Here is an 18,365-nt window from a genome sequence, read left to right on the forward strand (position 1 = left end):
TTCCAGTGCCCGCAGGGCCTGATTCTGGGGCTCAGTGTTAGGAACTGCCCTGGCAGGTCCTCCCGTGTATGATGCGAAGGTGACATCTGCTTTGACGTGCTTCCCGATGGCTGCAGAACTCAGGCTGGAGAAGGGCAAGGCATTTATTTGTCCAGCGCCCCCCAGCAGCAGCTGTCCCCTCTGACTGTGGGGGACGCCGGGGCCAGACAGGCAGTGTCAGAGCACCAGAGCATGCAGATGGCCCTTCCGCCAAGTGCCCAGAGCCTCTCTGACCCTCTGCAGCCTCGGTGGCCACCGTGTTTCTCACTGCCCTATGGGAGCCAACCACCATGGGGACAGCCCCTCTGGTCTGACCTCCTGGGCCGGTGTGGAAGCAGTTTGCACAGGTTTGGCAGATCTGGCCACGCCTGTGTGCAGGGGACACCCGCTGGGTCACCTTAGGGTGTGGGGAGGGTCTTTGTGGGGGGAGAGGGCCAGTTTGGGGTGCAGACGCCCTGAGGGCTGTGTTCCGGAAGTCTTTGGCCCAGGTCTTCTGCGCCCCAGCTGGAGCTCTCCTAGCTGCGCCGATCTGTAGGAGATAAAGGGAGCCGGCTAGAACCGCACCCTAAGCTGCTGACCAGGCCTGAGATCAGTCAGCTTGGTGTCTGGCCACTCTTCTCGGGGTGCCCACACTCCTCATTCTGCACTCCCCCCACCTCAGGGCCCCCGACCCCTCCTGCACGAAGGGCTCAGGAAGGTCTGGCGTGCCTCCCACTCCCGCCCTTGCAGGAGGGACAGGCCAGCAGGGAGAGGCCCTGTCCAGCCGGCACGTTGGACCCTGGGCTTGCCTGCCTCAGCCCCTGGCACTGGGCCCTCAGGTTCTGCTTCCCACTGCCCCCAGCCTCTCCCTTGTGCCCGGGGTCTTTGGGGAGCCGCCCGTCTCTAGAAGCCTCTCACCTGTGCCCAGGTCTTTGGGGAGCCGCCCCGTCTCCAGGAAGAGCCAGAGGTTGCTGCATCTGTGCGACTCCACTCGGGTCACCCAATAGCTGGCCACTGAGCCTGTGACTGGGGACAGGGGCAGGGGCCAGTGGGCTGTGGGCCTGGGTCTCTGCACTTCTCAGGGAAAGGGGACCTGGGCAGATGGTGGCGGTGGACGCGGCAGGACGCCCACTGAGACCTGGGACCCCGTCCCAGGAGGCAGGCCTCCCACCCCTGCCGAAGAGCCAGCATCCCCTCTGGCAATCAGGTGCATTTCCAAGGCCGTAGGCACAGGCCCCGGAGTACCCACCTACGGCCACCAGCACCTTCCACTGGAAGGGGTACGGAAACTTCCTCTGAAGGAACATCTGCAGGCCGAAGGTTGCACCGGTGCCTGCCAAGAGCCAAGGTCCCCGTCAGCCAGCCTGTCCACGAGGTGCTGAGCGCCCCCGGCACCTGTCAGGCTCCCAGCACCTGACGCCACCTGCCGGGGAGTCAGGGGGAGACAGGAGGGCGAGGTCTCTCCATACCCCAGGACACGGGGACCCAGCCTACCTGTGACAAAGGTGAAAATGCCCTTCACGAAGGCGCTCGACTGGCACGCGGCATACTCCCGGAGTCCCTGGGATGAGGGAGGGGGTTGAGGGCTCAGTTCCCCTCCCGCTTCTTTTACCGTCCCTCCCGTCCCTCCTTCGGGCCGCAAGGAAGGAGACCTCATCGTGAGGCCCTGAGGGCTTGGACACATCCCACCTGCCTGCATGTCCACCCAGGATGCCCCGGTCCCCACAGCAGGAGGCTCCCCCCCCCCCCCCCCCCCGTCCCTGTCCCTTTTCCCTGACGAGGACCCCTCCCCCCCTCCCCCCCTTCCCCCCCCACCCCCCACGGATCCTCTACCCGCTCCGCTCAGGTCAGCTGCTGAGGTCGGGGGCCCGCGTTCCAGGCGGCCTTCTCACCGGGTGCTTGGCGGCCACGGCGTCGTCCACCCGGGACAGGCCCAGGTTCACCATGTCTGGCGGGTCACCGGGAGCCAGCGGGCGAGCCTGCGCAGGACCCGGCAGAGGGGGCGGGGCCGAACAGAGGGGCGGGCCTGCGCAGGACGGCGGAGAGGGCGGGGCCGAACAGAAGGGCGGGGCCTGCGCCGGACCCGGCGGAGGGGGCGGGGCCGTACAGAGGGGCGGGCCTGCGCAGGACGGCGGAGAGGGCGGGGCCGAACAGAAGGGCGGGCCTGCGCAGGACATGCCGAGGGGGCGGGAGCGAGAAGAGGGGCGGGGCCTGTGTCGGAAGGTGGGGGGGGTGTCTAGGGTCCTGTGAGAAGGTGGGGAAGGGTGGGGGGTGATGGTGGGTAGTCTGGGCGATGGGACTCAGGTGGCCTTTGAAGTAGAAGGGGAGTGAGGCTGGGTCCTGGCCAGGTCTTCTGGGGGAGATTGACCATCAGTTTAGGTCGCCGGTCAGAACGTTGAAGTCCCAGCTGGCACAGGGACCTGGGAATGGACAGATTCCCTGGGCTATTGGGTCCTGTGTGACATGTGGGCAGGTCTAGCTTACCTGTATGCCCCAGCCACGGTGGAGAAGCAAAGCTACCGCCTGGCCTGAGGATGAGGCCAGGCCTGGGCTGTTTTCCTGACTCGGGGGCAGTGCCTGTCCAGTGGCCAAGGCTGAGCATTCTGGCTGAGGCAAGACCCCTCCTTTGAGGCTCCGGCCTTTTACTAAATGGCCATGTTGACCTTAAGAATGAAAGTTATTTTACCAGCAGATATGGGTTGATTGGGGAATAGCACAGAATTGCAATTTGGGATATGCAAGCTAACGGCAAAACCACAGACAAGGCCAACAAAGGAGAGAAACGTTATTTTATGGAGAAGAAGGAAATGGGAGGGGTCCTGAACCAAAGCCCACTGGAGAAAAGCAAGGGTTCAGGGTGATGGAGACTTTTCACAGGCTGAGTTGCAGGGGCCTGGATTTCGTGTAGGAGGGGTGGTGTGGGTCTTTGCCCATGGGGCCTGTAACTCGTGATTTCCCCCGATTGACACTGTATGGCGTGGCTCCTCTGTAGGCCGGGAGAGGCAGGGCTGACTCGGAGGATGGTAACCCCGTCCTCACCCCCAGACCCACTACCTTCGCTTGCGCACACAACAGGGGAGGGTGGGCTGCAGGCTGGTGCCCCCGCCCCCTCCCCGGCACCCCGAGGAGGCCATCCTGGGCCGTCCACACTCCCTTTGCCAGGATGGGCTTCTCCTGCTCTTCCTACCCCCTGCCTCCCACATGCCCACTCCTTAGAGTGTGTGCGTGTGTGTGCGTGTGTGCTGACATGTCTGCGCGAGCCCCTCTTACCTGGACAGGGGCCTCCCTCCTGGCCCGGGGCCCTGGAGGGGAAGAGACGGAGGAGAGACACAAGGGTCCAGAGAGCAGGCCACCCCGTTTCTCTGCGCGTGCTGCTCCCTGGTTCCAGGTCGGGTACCCCACAGTGGCCTCTCACTAACGAGGTGGGGTCAGCCCCTCTCCTGCCTGGCTGTGCCCTCTTCTGGCCTGGAGGACACCATCCCCTTCCTCCTCCCCTCTGCTTCCTCCCCTCCTCACATCCCTCTCCTCCCCCCTCGCCCCTCGTCCTCTCCTTTTCCCCATTTCTCTCCCCCTCCCCTCTTCCCTCCCCTCTCCTTCTCCCTCCTCCCCTCCCCTCCCCTCCTTCTCTCCCTCCTTCTGTCCTCCCACCCCTCCCCTCCTCCTCCTCCCTTCTCCACTCCCCCTCCCCTCTTCCCTCCCTCTTTCTCTCCTCTTCCTCCTTCTCTTCTCATTCCCATACTTAGTGTGGCTGCCCCAGCAAAACCGGAGGCCCGGCACATGGGAGGATCTCCAGACCCCGGGTGGGGCAGCTGCCAGTGGACCAGAGGCTGACTTGAGGCAACCTGGTGGCTGAGGTCGCCACCTGGCCCCACAGGTGCTCTCATGGGTGCGAGCTCTCGGGCCTGCCATCAGGGGCATGACGCGTCACCCAGGTTTGGCAAGAGGAGGAGGCACGGGGGCCTGGCTGCTGAACGGTGGGGGCTGGGACGACCCAGGCCCGCAGAGCCCACGTCCTGACTGCCCTGCACACTGAAGCTGGGGCAGGGTCACGGTGGCCTGCAGCCTGTGATCGGGGTGCTGAAGGTACCTGAGGGACAGGAGCATTGGAGGCAGCTGCCTGGTTTGGATTCCAGGTGAGGGTGGGGGCAGGGGCCCCTCCTGAAGCCCCAGGCAGAGATGCCCAGCCCCGACCCATTTCCTGGAGGGACACAGAGGGCACCCACAGATTAGGAGAAAGTGGGTCGTGTGTTTACACAGAAACTATGCGCACGTGGGTGGGGTGCAGGGGACCCTGAGAGCCCGTGCAGGAACCTAGAGCTGGGAGCAGCAGAGCTGACCCACCCAGGTCAAAGGGTGGAGGGGAGGACGGGTTCTAGAAGGTCGAGGTGAACTGTGTAGGTGAGGCCCCCAGTGACCATAGGGAGGATCTGGCCTCCGCCCTCCCAGCTCCTGCAGGGGCTCCCTGGGGTGGAGTCTGACTAGGCAGGGGGCCAGGGGGCCCTTGACATTGTCAGCACAGTTCGGACTCCCTCTGTGGTCAGCAGGGTGGAGGCACGGAGACCTGGAGACTGCTTCTCCCCCGAGGGCAGAGGTCTGGGGGCAGAGAGCAGTGCCACGAACCTGATGGCTGGGCCTGGGGGAGACAGTCAGCAGCCCTGGGCCACCGAAACCAGTGAGAAGTGACTGGAAGGATCCTGGGGCTCCTGGATCGTCAGGAAGCTGGAGAACCAAGCCGGTGGGGTCTGGGATAGCTCTGGTGAGCGGAGATGGACAGAACAAGAACCTCCAAGGGAAGTGTTGGGTCTGAGCCACGCTGGGGGTGCCGGCTCCAACCAACCCCTGAGTCCCAGGGCTCCGCCCCTCAGGGCTCAGACCCCAGGGTGGGGGTAAAGGCGCTGCTGGGCAAGGTGGCAACCCCCACACCTGTCCCCTTGGCCTTCACAGCATGACGCTGGGAGGGGCCGAGGCAGGGAAGCCAGATGGCCCCTCGCCCACCAATTCTGTCCTCAGTGGCTGCTCGAGCTTGGCACAAGGGCAGGAGCAGGTGAAGGGTGCTCGGGGGAGCCCCAGTTCCTGCCTCTTGGGTGGTTGTGCTGCAGTTGGGCGGGGCCCAGGGCCCACCCCTCCACACAGCCTGCAGGGGAGGGGCTCCCCCCGCCCTCACCCCTCCCTACCTCTCACCAGGAGCTGCTGGAAGTCCCTGCTTCCCTTTGAGAGGGGAGGAGGTGGCCTCTTCATGGCCAGAGCCTTCCTTGACCCACAGTGGGGCCTCCTCCTCAGCCCGCAGGGCATCTCTGTCTGACTTGGCCCCAGGAGGCACACGGAGGAAAGGCCAGGGTGTGGTCCGCGTTTCGGAGAACTCGCCTTCCCTGCATCTTTTCACATCTGGAGCTGGACCAGCCCTGGCAGAGTGGGCAGGGCATAGGGGCTCAGCTTGTCTGGGGCAGCCCTGGAGGGCAGACTGGCCCTTCCTGGATGGCACCCACCCCCGCAGCACTGGGGCTGGGGCCCCGCTCCTCTGTGCCCCTGGTCTCCCCCAGGGGCTGAGAGGGCGATGCCATCTGCTCAGTGCCCACCCATCGTCAAGAAAGAGTCCCCCACCCTGCCCCAGCTCTGGGGCCAGGGTGTCTCTGCAGGTGAGGGGAGAGGGGGCTGCAGAAGCCATAGCCGGATGCACCCCTGCCTCCAGGGAGGTCACCCTTCAGTGCCTTGGGCCTTGTCTGTGCATGCCCGCCCCCGGTGGGCTGTCTGTGCCCGGGCCCTCCTGACCCCGGCTGGAGTAGGGGTGGGGCGTGAGGTGAGCTTCACGTGTGCATTTTCTTTTTCCCGGAATTAAGTCTGTGGCTCTGTCTGTGTCATAACCTGTGTCGTCCGTGAAGGCCAGGATGGCCTCCGGCAGCATGTGTCACTTCTGACAGTGTGGGGTTTACTTCGCGACCCCACAGCTCAGCCATAAGTGTGTGCGGGGGCCGGGCAGCCCCAGCTGGGGGAGACCCAGACCCGTTGACCAGTCACTCGGGACCCCCAGCCCCGGCAGCCACCGATGGCCTTTCTGTGGGTCCGCAGAACGGGGTGGCTCGGGTCTCTGTGTCTCTGCACGACGCGCTCGAGGCTCATCAGCGACGCGGCCGGTCGGTCCTCGGTCCTCCCTGTTCTGGGCGCCGTCCCCCGCTCTGTGTTTGTCGTTCACTGCCGCCGAGCCCGCCTGCGGTTTGAAGCGGGTTTACAGTCCCAGGACGACCACGCTCCCGGCGGGCCGGACGCCCCGCCCGAGCCCTTCCTCAGCTCAGGGTCCAGCCAGCGGGGAGCACCCCCCCCATCTCCCCACGCACAGAGCCTGCTGTGTGTGGCTGTGGAGCACTGCCCTCCAGGGTGCTGGGTGGGCAGGACGGGGGAGGCCCGGCAGCTGCCCTCTGCGTGCACTCTGGGGGGCTCGGGGGACGAGGCTGCGGCCTCAAGGGCCTGCTGCGGCCACGGACAAGGCAGGCTGAGGCCACCCACACAGCCTGTGCCCTGGCCACGAGTGCTGCGGTGTCTCCGGAGGCCACGGTGTGTAGCGCCCCCCGCTGGCCGACGTGACTTTCCTCCCTCGTTCATCCGCAACTGTGAACAGAGAACCCCCTGTGGGGCCTCAGAAGCCAACGGGCCACCAAGAGCTCCCGCTGTCACCGAGTTTATAGCATGTGCAGCAGGAGGAGAGTAAATAAACACGGAGGAAAATGTTAAGCTCAAAGCCCGGAGGAAACAGACCAGGGGTGGGGTGCACGCTGGGGTGCGAGGAGGGCTGCTTGGAGGAGGCAGAGGCCGGAAGCCGCCCCGGGAGCAGCAGGCTCCCCCAGGTGCTGGAAGGGCCGCAGGGCCAGGGGGCCGATGCCGCCGGAGGCTGGGTTTCGTCCCAGGTGCCCCGGCGGATGACTCGGGGACGGACGACTCGGGGACGGACGACTCGGGAGGGTCGTAAGCAGGGATGCTCCAGATCTGTGCCCCTCAGGGTTCGCTCCGGCCACGGTGTGGAGAGCACGTCCCGGGGGGCGAGGAGCAGGGGGGCCGGCGGGTGGCCGAATGGCACTCAAGACCCCGGTCAGGGGCACGCCGGTGGCAGGTGTGTCTTCTGTGGGTTGGGGCGCTGCCTCACACCGCTGAGGCTCCTCAGGGGGGTCTGTCCCTCGGTCCTCGCTGGCTGGAGGAAGGACTGACGCACCACCCTGGCATAGCAGTCCTGTGGCTGGAGGTCACGTCTGTCCTGCCCCCACCCTTTCCTTGGAGCTCTGGACTTGGGGCCTGGGGACTTGGGCCTGGGGACTTGGGGTGTGGGGATTTGGGGCCTGGGGACTTGGGGGCATGGGGACTTGGGGGCTTGGGGACTTGGGGACTTGGGGCCTGGGGACTTGAGGCCTGGGGACTTGGGGTGTGGGGACTTGGGGCCTGGGGACTTGGGGTATGGGGACTTGGGGCCTGGGGACTTGGGGTCTTGGGGACTTGGGGGCTTGGGGACTTGGGGCCTGGGGACTTGAGGCCTGGGGACTTGGGGTGTGGGGACTTGGGGCCTGGGGACTTGGGGGCATGGGGACTTGGGGCCTGGGGACTTGGGGTGTGGGGACTTAGGGGCTTGGGGACTTGAGGCCTGGGGACTTGGGGCCTGGGGACTTGGGGTGTGGTGATTTGGGGCCTGGGGACTTGGGGGCATGGGGACTTGGGGCATGGGGACTTGGGGTGTGGGGACTTGGGGGCTTGGGGACTTGGGGCATGGGGACTTGGGGTGTGGGGACTTGGCTTGGGGACTTGGGGCATGGGGACTTGGGGTGTGGGGATTTGGGGCCTGGGGACTTGGGGGCTTGGGGACTTGGGGGCATGTGGACTTGGGGCATGGGGACTTGGGGTGTGGGGACTTGGGGGCCTGGGGACTTGGAGCTCTGGAGTTGGGGCCTGGGGACTTGGGGACGTGGGGACTTGGAGCTCTGGACTTGGGGCCTGGGGACTTGGAGCTCTGGAGTTGGGGCTGGGGACTTGGGGACTTGGGTACTTGGAGCTCTGGACTTGGGGCGTGGGGACTTGGGGACTTGGCACTCCTTTGGCCTTCCTGTCCCCCAACCCAAGGGGAGTGTTTTTGAGGAAGATCTTGGAGCTTGTGCGTGTGTGTTTTAAACAAGGTATGATTTACGTACGGTAGGACTCACTTTCTGGGGACAGATCTGCGGGTTTTGACAGATGCAGGCACATGGCCACCAGGGTCCGGGCTCCAAAAGTGTCTGCGTGCCCCTCTGCCCTCCGCCGCCCCACCACCCCTGTTCTTGCCACCAGAGCAGTTTCTGTCCCCAGGGACGTGCCTAGTCTGGCAGGTCCGTGGCCTTTCCGGAGAGGCTTCTCTCACTCAGCAAACGCATCTGGGATTTGTCTAAGCTCTTTACCCGAGCGGATGGTTTGGGCTTTTCATTCGCTCCCGGCTCGGAGGGACCCCACCCGTCCACTTACCCACTGAAGACATTTGCTTGTCTCCGCTTTTTACTGGTTGTGAATAGAGCCCTCCGAACATCCGCGTGCGGGTTCATTTCTCTTGCGTCAGTGCCGAGGTGCGCGACTGACTGCCTGGGACAGGACCGTCTCCCTTTGTGAGAATCTGCCACACCGTTTTCCAGGGTGGCGCCTGGCTTTTCCCGCCCAGCGCCCGCAGGAGGGTGGATTTGCAGGCGGCCCTGCCACCTGAGGGCCGCGCAGCGTGTCTCGTGTCTCGGAGCGGCTCCCCCTTCCTGTCCCCTGACTGGTGGGCGTGTTTTCACGTGCTTACTTTCCTCCTGATGTTTTCTTTGGTGAAGTGGTTTTTCAAATCTTTTGCCTGTTTTTTTTTTTTTTTTTCTAACTTGGATTGTTTGTTTTTCTTATCATTGCGTCTGTCTCGAGTTCTTTATACATTCAGGATTTAAGCCCTTTATCAGACGTGTGTTTTGAAAATATTTTCATGGGAAGGCTTTTCCTGCGTTGTGCCCAGTGACTCTGGGGCCTGGCCGCACTCGGAAGCACCCCCCTCCCACCTCAGCGGGGGGAACCCTTCCACTCTGAAGCACTCAGTAGTGTCGGCCCTCCCTGGGACCCCTGCCCCCGATCAGAGGTGTCGGGGCGCTGTGCCCCCGAGGACACAGGGTGATCGCAAGTAGTGTCTCTGGGTGCTCTGCGTGTGTGCACACAAGAGGTCACTGGGGAGCCCCCACCAGCCCATGGCGCCTCCTTGGCGATGCTCACGCCTACAGGCTTATGCAACCCTTGATAAGGTGGTTGTGATACCATAATCCACCCAGACTGGCGGCTCAGCTCCACCCTCCAGACGGGCTGCTGGAGGCCCAGTTGGTGGCTGGGTAGGGGGCGGTGGGGTCTAGAGTGAGGGGCACCCAGGCCTCCGACGTCCCCTCTGTCACAGCTGGCCCGGGCAGGCTCTGCTCCTAGGTGAGGCCCCGAGGCCTGGCCGATGGCGACTCTGTGGCAGTGTGGGGAGGAGGGATTGAGGACTTCGGGGGCCCAGACCTTGAGTGGGACCCTCTGGCTGGAGCAACCCCAAGGGGGTCCCGAGCCCCAGCCAGGCTGGAGGTGGATGGAGGCCAGGATGAGTGTCTCTGCTTCGTCCTCGGCGACTGCCTGGCAGGCCTGGGGCACAGATCAGGGTCAGAAGAGGGGAGAGCTCACCTCTCTGGGGCCCTCCAGGAAATGACCCCTGGGGCGGGGGCGGGGGCGGGGGGGGTGCTCTTGAGTGATCGTGCCAGACAATGGACAAAGGGGACTGGGGTTTCCAGAGCCAAGTGCCTTCTGAGCCCAGCTGGTGGGCCGGGCTATAAAGCCTGGCCTCCTGGGGCTCCGACCGAGCCCGAGGGCAGACATGGCGGCCAAGTGCATCCTCCTGGGCTGCGTCCTGGTGCTGCTCTGGGTGTCCGTGGCTTGGGCCGAGGTCCTGGTGCAGCCCGATTTTGATGCCAAGAAGGTAACAGAGGCCGCTGCACTGTGCCACAGGTGGGGTGGGGGCTGAGCCCACGGCAACGCTCCACCACGGGGTGACGGCTGCCGCTGCTGGCCACGGGTGCCTGCTCTGTGCCTTGGGCCTGCAAACCTGGGGGTCGTCTCTCCATTTCATCCCGAAACGACCCCGTGGGGATAATTACTGAGCCATTTCACAGCCGGGGGAAGTGAGGCCACGCGACCCGCCCAGGTAGGTGGCAGAACAGGGGCTCGGACCAAGAGACAGGTGCTCAGAGACCCCCGGTCGCGTGGTTCCCGACAAGCCCGTGTGGCCACGTGGCTTTGGGGCCCTGGGGCCCAGGGCAAGGGGGTCCGGCCTGGCGGCCACCGAGCTTCCTTACAGTTCTCAGGCCGCTGGTACGTGGTGTCCATGGTCTCCGACTGCAAGGTCTTCCTGGGCAAGAAGGGCCATCTGCTGATGTCCTCCAGGGTCGTCAAGGCCACGGCAGGCGGCAACCTCAGCGTCCACATGGAGTTCCCCCGGTGAGTGCGGTGGGCCGGGGTGGGGGGAATGGGGGCGAGCCGGGCCGGCGGCCGGGAGTGAACACCGGGCCTGCACCCCCAGGGCTGACGGCTGCAACCAGGCGGACGCCGAGTACCTGAGGGTGGGCTCCCAGGGCCACTTCAGAGTCCCAGGTGGGTCCTGCCCCGCCCGCCTTCAGGGGCCCCTGACGCGGCTTCTCCGTGGGGTGACCCGGACCACCCCCCGGCGCCATCTCCTGACCGCGCCCTCGCCCTCCGCCCTCCGCCCCTCCCTGGGGCCCAGACGCGGAGGCCGGTGGGGGTGGGGGTCGGCGCCCGGGCCCCGAGCACTTGGCCACGGCTGGCCAGCTTACCTCCTCTGCAGCCCTGGGCTACCTGGATGTGCGGGTCGTGGACACCGACTACAGCTCCTTCGCCGTGGTCTACATCTACAAGGAGCTGGAGGGGGCGCTCAGCACCATGGTGCAGCTGTACAGTGAGGCCCCCCCCCCCCCCGCCTCTCCTCCCCACCCAGGCCCCGCCTTCCCCCCCCCCCCCGGCCCTGCCCCTTCGGGACCGGCCTCCCCTCAGCCATCTCCCCCAAGTCCAAGCCGAGAAGGACCGGGGGTGGGGTGGTGGGCCCCCACAGCTCTTCGGATGGGTTGAGGTTGGCTCGCGGGGCCTCTGGGGCCCAGGCACCCGGGCGGAAGCTCGGGTAACTCTCTGGCCCCCTTTGGGTGGGGACCCCCCTCCCCCTCCCCCTCCCCTGCCCGGCCCCACTGCCTGAGAGCTAAGTGGGGGCTGAGATCCTGTTTCGCTTTAATTTCTGAGGGCCTTGGCAGAGCGGGCCAGGGGCTCCCCAAGGTGCAGAGGTTGGGGTGAGGGCTGGAGGCTGGTTTCGGGAGCCCGAGGGATGTGGGGTCCAGGGGGATGTGACCCTGGGAAACAGCCAGGCCATCCCAGTCTCCCAGACGCTCTTGTGCGAATTAGGAAAGGACACCCCTCTGGGTGGCTTCCAGTCCCCACTGGGGTCTCAGCCAGGCAGGCACTTTTGTGCAGTGCACAACCTGCGCAATCTTGGGTGGCGAACCTGCTCCCAACTCTCAAGGAAGGGACCTCTGTCTCCCCTGACCCCCACCTCCGTGAGCCACAGAGCTCACAGTGGCCCTGCTCTGCCCCAGGCCGGACCCAGGAAGCAAGTCCCCAAGCTGTGAAGGCCTTCAAGGACTTCTACCCCACGGTGGGGCTCCCCGATGACATGGTGGTCATGCTGCCCAAGTCAGGTACACGGGCCAGGGTCTACGCAGTCCCCAGCCCCCAGCCCCCTTCCCTGCTAGGTTGTCAGGCCCTCGCCCTCCTGCCCGCAGCCCCTCTTTCCCCACAACACACGCTGCAGAAGAGGTTTCAAGCAGCTGGGAAGGGAGAGTCTGTTTGGGGGCCCGGGGCCCCAGGGGTTAGGGGCCGCAGGAGGCCGTGGGCAGTCCCGGCTGGCCCAGCCTCACCACTGTCTTCCTTCCCACAGACACATGCTCCTCTGGGGACAAAGAGGCTCCCTGACTCCTCGGGAGACCCACCGTGGCCCTTCCCAGGTAGGAGGGAGATGGGGTACGTCCTCTGTCCTGTTGTCCGGGACCTGTCCGGGCAGCTCCTGGCCACCCCTCTGTCTGCCTGTCACCCTGCCTCCTGCTCTGCACGTGCGGACCCCACCCCCCACTCCCCCCTGCCCCCTGTTCGGCCTGGCCGTCCACTCTTGTGATTCAGGCCTCAGCTCACACGTTACCTCCTCCAGGAAGCTTCCTCTGACTTCCTACGGCTGCCATAACAAATCACCACATACCGGTGGCTTCGAAGGACAGAAATGTATCCCCTCTGACGTTCTGAGGCCGCAGGTCCAAAGTCAAGGAGGGGGCAGGCCTGGCCCCTTCTGGAGGCTCCAGGGGAGAACCTGGCCTCTCCCGGTGTCTGGTGGTGCCGGAGGTCCTTGGCGTCCCTTGGCTTGTAGACCCGTCCCTGCCACCTCTGCCTCGGCTGTCACATGGCCGCCCTCCCTCTCTGTGTCTGTGTTCAAATTTCCCTCTTCTTACGAGGACACCCGTCACGGGATGCGGGGCCCGCCCTCAACCCAGGGCGGTCTCGTCTCGGTCCTTAACCGATCACATCTGCAAAGACCCAGACTCCAAGTAAGGTCCCGTTCTGAGGTCCTGGGTGGACGTGAATCTGGGGGGACGCTGTCCGGTGTGCTGTGTGTCCCCACAGTGTGTGGCTCCCTCCCTGGGGTGCTGGGCCTGGGATCTCAGTCTCTCCGGGAGAGTCTCATGAGGTGGGCGCTGCCGCTATCTTCTTGTTCACTGCCGTCACGGGGCTGGGTCCCAGGAGCCCTTGGGACATGGACGCGGGTGGACTCTTGGGGACACCCTCCCCCAAAAGCGTCACCAGGAACCCGTGCCGCCCCTTACCAAGTTCGTAGTGCAAAACTTGGGAACCTACGTTAGACGATAGGTGATAGGTGAGACGTGACAGTCCTGCAGCGTGGGAGGCCACCCTGCGGCCGCCCTGGCAGGAGAGGGTGTGGGGGGTGCTTCTTCCTCAGCCTGCGTGCCCGTCGTCCCGCTCTCCCTGGCCGTCCTGGCTATGCACCTAGGGGGGCGTTCGGGCTGTTTTAACTCCCCGTGGCTCTGCAATACGCCTGCCCAGCCTCCCGGCTTTGCCCCTACCACGGGTGCAGCTGTTTTAGGCGGGAGGAGAGGAGGGAGGGAATTGTGCCAAATCACGCACCTTCTGGAAGGCTCTGCCTTTGGAGCGTGGGAGCCCCATCTTCCTGCTGCGTGCCATACCCTGACTTTCAAGGTAAAGTGCCCCAAGTGGGCCACTCCGGTGCTGAATATGGGGTGTTGCTGCGGCTTAGTGGCCGTTCTGGGGCTGTCTTGCCACGCCAGCCCCTTATCTCCTGACAGCGAGCAAGTGAGGCTCCGGGAGTGTGGCAGGTGCCCAGGCCACGGCAAGGTGCTGGACTCGGCCTGGGGCCTCCGGGGCAGCAGCGGTGGCATTGGCTTGCCCTGGCCGGGCAGGCGACGTGTGACGGGGGCCGCGAGAGGGGCCCGAGTGTTTGCTGAGTGACTGGGTGCATGCGGTGATGGTGCCTTTCCTGTCCCTGCAGGGTGAGCTGGGGCAGCCGCCCTTGTCATCCTGAGCTGTCTGGACCCACCCCCCAGGCCCCCCTGCCTTTGGGTGGCTGCCTCCTGGCCATCTCTGGGCCTCCCTCATCTGCTCAATAAACGTATTCTGCAGTCTAGCGGGTCCTCACCTCTTTGCAGAGGCCCCTGGGGAGGGCGCAGTGAGCCCCGTCTTGACCCAGAACTCCTGGGGAAACTGAGGCAGGGAGGCGGGCGTGTAGGAGCCACTGGCCACTGGGCACCTCCTGGCTTGAGGGGACAAGAGGCTCCAGCCCGTCTGGCACCTGTGAGGGGCTGCACCGTAGGCAGTCAGCGTCTAACGCCACTGGCCTGGCCCCCTCGCGTTCACGGCGCCTGTAGCAGGGGCTCCGCGGTGCACACACACCCCTGGAGGCACAGCGCCCTCCTGCCGCTGGGGTGACCTTGACCTTGGGCGTGTCATACAAACCTCAGTAAGGCCTGGAGACGGGTCATGGTCATGGCTGGTGCCCTCGGGGCCCTCGCCGCTGGCCCGGCCCAGATGCTCCACAGTGGATCCCTGGACACACGGTGAGCTTGTTTCGCTCCTTGTTTGGGAAACTGAGGCACAGAGAGCTCGGTGACTTACCCGGCAAGGAGCCAGGCTGAGGTTCGGGCCCCAGGGTCGGGCTCCAGGGCCTGGGCTCCATGCTGAGCCTCCGGGAGACGTAGGGGGCAGGAGAGGCCTCCCTGGGGCCCTGGCCGCTGCCGTCCCCCCCGCTAGGAGCTGCATCCAGTGAACACACTTCAAAGGGGTGGGGGCGGGGGTGGGGCAGGAAGGTAGTGGCGGTCCTGCTTCATGGCTCACGGGCTGGAGCTGGAGGCCATCAGCCACATCAGATGAGGGACATCCGTCCTAGCCCTGCTCCTGCTTATCCACAGACAGTGTCCCCCGCGCTTCCTGTCCTCCCTCTCCTGCCTGGCCAAGCACGTCCTGGGGGGGCCTCTCCTGTTAGTCTGGGCCGGGAGCAGCCTGGGGCTCAGATCGGCCGGTCCTCAGCCTCCTCGGGGCCCCGCCGCCCCCGCTGTGTCGATGCCCCCCACCCCCCTCCCGGTCTCAGGCATGCCGGCCAGTCCTGGGCCCCCCGTCCTAGCTTGACCTTTCCACACCTGCCTGACCCTAAACTGACAGCCTCTGTGGGAGGGCAGTGTCCAGGGTCCAAGGTGGCCGGTTCCCCTGGTGGGTGGGACCTCCCCTTCGGCTGACCAAGCCTGGGGCCATCCCAGGGTGGGCTTTTCTGGCCCCGAAGCTGAGAAGGATCCCTCCTACCGGTCAAGAACCAGGATGCAGCCTCAGACCCCTCCTGGCCACGTGGCACTGTCCCTCTGCTTTGTCGCCAGTACACGTGGGGAAACCGAGGCAGCGCAACTTGCCCCGAGTCACACAGCTGGTGGGGCCAGGGCTGCTGTTCATGAAGCCATCAACCGGGATAAACCGAAGTTGGGGGGGGGGTCCAGATGGGGAGGAGGTGGGGCTGGGTCCCACCACCCTGGCTCGTGTCCTGGCTCGTGTCCTGGCTCGTGTCCTGGCTCGTGTCCTGGTCAGCGTCAGCAAGACAGGGCCGCTCTCGGGCCGGCCTTCTGGGCTCCGGGTCTTACCTGGCTGTGCACCGAGGCCTGAGTGAGTCCAGTGGGGGACGGGCGCGGGGCCTGGCCTGGTTCCTGTCACGGTGGCAGAGGACACAGGCCATAGGAAGGTGTCTGCAGAGGTCCCTGAGCCTCGGCCCCCCCGAATCTCCCATGAGTCCTCCCCCTCACCGGGGCTCTGTGCTTCCTCCCTGGAGACCTCTGCGGGGAGAGGGACCCCTCATTCATTTCCTCACCTGGAGGGCAGGGCCCCCATCGGCTCGGTGCTGCGCTGGCCGGATGTACCCGGCCGTCAGGACGTTTCCTCACTGTCCCAAGGCTGATCTGAAAGAGCCAGAAAGAGAAAGCTGTTCTGAGCCCGTGGGGCCTGGGCCCGGCATGCCCCTCGGGCTTGGGGCTGTGGTCCCGAGCCGCCCCATGGGGGTGGGGGGCCTCCTCCCTCCTCCTCTTGGGGACCCCAGGCGGGCCCACCGTGGGGCCGTGGGTGTCCCCGGGAGCTTGTGCAACACCGTCCCGATATAAACCCAGGTGCTGGGGCAGCAGAGGCTCCATGAGCGGCGATAGACACGGGGCTGCTGAGTGTCATCCTGGGCACTGTCCTAGTGCGGGTGGAGATGGCCACGCCGGACCTCAATCTACACAAGGTGGCTCTTCTGTCTTACGTGGACAGGTCGGGCAGGGAGGGGCCTGCGTGTCCGCTCCGCCGGCCCCGCCTCCGTCCCTCCAGCCCCCAGCCGACGCCACAGCAGCCACCCCGGGGGCCCCGGGGCCCACCCAGGTTGCTGAGGGCACGAGCCTCTCCTGGAGACGGGGTGTGAGAGCAAGGACCCAGGGACCGGCAGGGCCAGAGCCCTCCCTGAGCGTTTCCTGTGGGCAGGCCGGCTGGCCCTGCGGGGTCTCCGGGGCCCGGGGCTCGGCGTGGTCACCTCCTGCTCCCGGATCGGTGGGGTCGCCCGCACCCTCCATGGCGCCACACCCCGTGGCGCCCGGAAGAGGCTTTCCCAGCGTGGGGCCTTTGGTTCCCGTCTAGATGCTTCTTCGCCAGTCTGTGTTGGCTGCTGAGTCAGGAGCACACCAGAAGGCACAGAGATGACAGACGCTGGGGACACGGATTCTTTTCTCTTGCAAAACGATCAGTTTCTGAGTTTCAGATGGAAGTTCTGGGCTCCGGGCGGGTGCCCGGCCTGCCCCAGGCCCTCCTGGGTGTGGATCTGCTGCTGGAGCCCTTTCTGAAGACGCATTCCCCTCTCCGCACCCCTGTGACGGGCCCGGCAGAAGGAACGCAGGCTGGCCTTTCCCTCATGGGCCCTTTGCTCCCTTCCAGCTCAGGAAATTGTGAGACAGAAGAAATAGTGGGCTCAGAAATAGATGTTTTGGGGAGATCCTGCTTTTCCTGGTAAGAACCGCTGCCCTGTTGTCACCGTTACCACCCCCTCGCCCTGCACGCCAGCTCTCCTCGGCCTTGCCGTTTCCTGCGCTGTTCCTCATGCTGTTCCCTGTGCTCCTCCTCATGCCCCAGACCCTCCCATTCTCTCAGCACAAACTGGGTCATCGTTCAAGGCCTGGGTCCCCCCGGCCCTCTGCCTGGTGTTACTGGAGGGTCTGGTGCTGGGCAGGGACAGGATGGAGTCAGACCTCGCCCAACCCGGTGCACGCGGGCTCTCCTCCCCCCGCCCCCCAGGCCACAGGGAGATCCACGTGATAGACACGGACTACGAGCAGGACGCTATTCAGAGGGTGTCCCTGCACTGGCAGGGCCAGGATTTCCACATGCTCAAATACTTTAGTAAGCGCACCCCGTGGTGGGGGCCGGCCTCGCTCCCGTGTCCCGGGGTCGGCCCAGCCCAGCCCCCTGGTGTCCCCACAGCTCGGAGCCTCGAGGACGAGTACGGACCAGGCTTCTGGAGGTTCCGGGAGTTGACAGCTGATGTAGGGCTGTACCTGGTGGCCTGGCACGGTGAGCCCCAGGTCTTCCGGGCGGGGGTTGGGCTGGGGACCCCGAGGGTGGGGTCCGGGGGCCAGTCCCACAGCACCTCACGCTCCTCTGTCCCACAGGGAGGTGTGCCAAGCTCCTGAAGGAGGTGAGCCTCGCCCCCCGCTGCGCCGAGCCCCCAGGCTGAGTCTCCCGGCCTGACAGGGGCCCTGGGTCATTCTGGATTCACGCTGCCAGATGGGGACCCTGAAGGCTGGGGGACTGAGGACAGGGCTGGGAGAGGGAAGGGGAGAGGCGGAGCCCGTATGTCCCACTCGGGTGGGGACACAGACCCCGTGTCTCAGGTTCTCACTGTGCCGGCCCATCCCCTGCCTGAGCTCCGAGAGGTGGGGACTATCACCCTGCTTTGCAGGTAGAGAAACTGAGGCCCAGGGAGGCTGCTCACAGTCATGCAGCTAAGACACGGGCTCCCACCTGTGGCCCCAACCACTTCCCTGAGGCCCTGCCCTTCTGTGTCTCAGGAGCTGATCTAGAGGATCCCCTGACCCCAGGCCAGCATGGTCCGAGCCCCCGCCCGCCTGGCCTGCCCTGGCCCCAGGAGGCGGCTCGCACCCACTCCGAATAAACCCCATGCCAAACCCACTGCCCTGAGTGTCTTTCTTGGGGAGGCGGGCCTGGGGGGTGACAGGTGGGTGCAGTGGGTGTGTGTCCCATGACTTCCCTGAAGCAGCAGCAAAGCTAAGGGTTGCATGTTTGTTCACCGTGAACGGTGGCGCGTGTGAACCACTCAGGTCCCGTCCCTGGCTGGACCTTTGCCCAGACAGGCCTGGGCTGGGGGGCCACCTCTGGGCAGGCTGGCCCCCCGTCTGTCCCGTGTTTCCTTCCCTGTGGGGCCCGGGGGCCACACAGCTCAGACGCAGGGTGACAGCCCCCGGAACCTCCCCCCTTCCCGTCCTGAGGGTCTCACCCGGCCCTGCCCTGCTTGGGGCCCACGAGCCAGGCTGCCCGGGTACGTGGGCCCCGTAACCATCCTCCCACCACCGTCCCACTCCCAGAGAGCCTGAGCGGCCCCGAGCCGGGCATCCTTGAGCTGAGCTGCTGGTTAAGTCTCTCAGATGAAAGGGGACCACACTGCATTTCTGCCTACATTCTCCCATGGCTCCCTCTCGCCC

General features: G+C 65.5%; 3 protein-coding genes across 7 annotated transcripts; 2 read left to right on the plus strand and 1 right to left on the minus strand.

The window, feature by feature from the left end:
- Positions 1-125: 125 nt before the first annotated feature.
- TMEM141 (transmembrane protein 141) lies at positions 126-2,056 on the minus strand. Its single transcript, XM_003996082.6, has 5 exons — positions 1,911-2,056; positions 1,513-1,579; positions 1,268-1,351; positions 937-1,044; positions 126-568 (listed from the first exon to the last, which is right to left on the minus strand). The coding sequence occupies exons 1-5, from the start codon at positions 1,962-1,964 to the stop codon at positions 555-557; spliced, it is 327 nt and encodes a 108-aa protein (XP_003996131.1). The 5' UTR covers positions 1,965-2,056; the 3' UTR covers positions 126-554.
- A 7,406-nt stretch (positions 2,057-9,462) lies between these two features.
- Positions 9,463-13,774, plus strand: LCN15 (lipocalin 15). Of its 4 annotated transcripts, none has more exons than XM_023243072.2 (7): positions 9,463-9,985; positions 10,364-10,503; positions 10,586-10,656; positions 10,868-10,978; positions 11,664-11,765; positions 12,005-12,071; positions 13,640-13,774. In XM_023243072.2, exons 1-6 carry the CDS (start codon positions 9,884-9,886, stop codon positions 12,037-12,039), a joined length of 561 nt encoding a protein of 186 aa, XP_023098840.1. In that variant the 5' UTR covers positions 9,463-9,883; the 3' UTR covers positions 12,040-12,071; positions 13,640-13,774. The 4 variants fall into 4 exon arrangements, 2 of the variants coding, with proteins under 2 accessions (XP_023098840.1, XP_044899845.1); XM_045043910.1 differs by lacking the exon at positions 13,640-13,774 and adding an exon at positions 12,272-13,629; XR_006589236.1 differs by having other exon boundaries at positions 10,868-10,973.
- A 129-nt stretch (positions 13,775-13,903) lies between these two features.
- On the plus strand, positions 13,904-17,835 carry LCN8 (lipocalin 8). 2 transcript variants are annotated; one of them, XM_045043908.1, is made up of 3 exons: positions 13,904-17,217; positions 17,316-17,341; positions 17,715-17,835. In XM_045043908.1, the coding sequence occupies exons 1-3, from the start codon at positions 16,629-16,631 to the stop codon at positions 17,724-17,726; spliced, it is 627 nt and encodes a 208-aa protein (XP_044899843.1). In that variant the 5' UTR covers positions 13,904-16,628; the 3' UTR covers positions 17,727-17,835. The 2 variants fall into 2 exon arrangements, with proteins under 2 accessions (XP_044899843.1, XP_044899841.1); XM_045043906.1 differs by having other exon boundaries at positions 17,316-17,835.
- Positions 17,836-18,365: the final 530 nt, after the last annotated feature.

This window comes from Felis catus, chromosome D4 (assembly GCF_018350175.1).
Source record: "Felis catus isolate Fca126 chromosome D4, F.catus_Fca126_mat1.0, whole genome shotgun sequence".
Taxonomy (NCBI): domain Eukaryota; kingdom Metazoa; phylum Chordata; class Mammalia; order Carnivora; family Felidae; genus Felis; species Felis catus.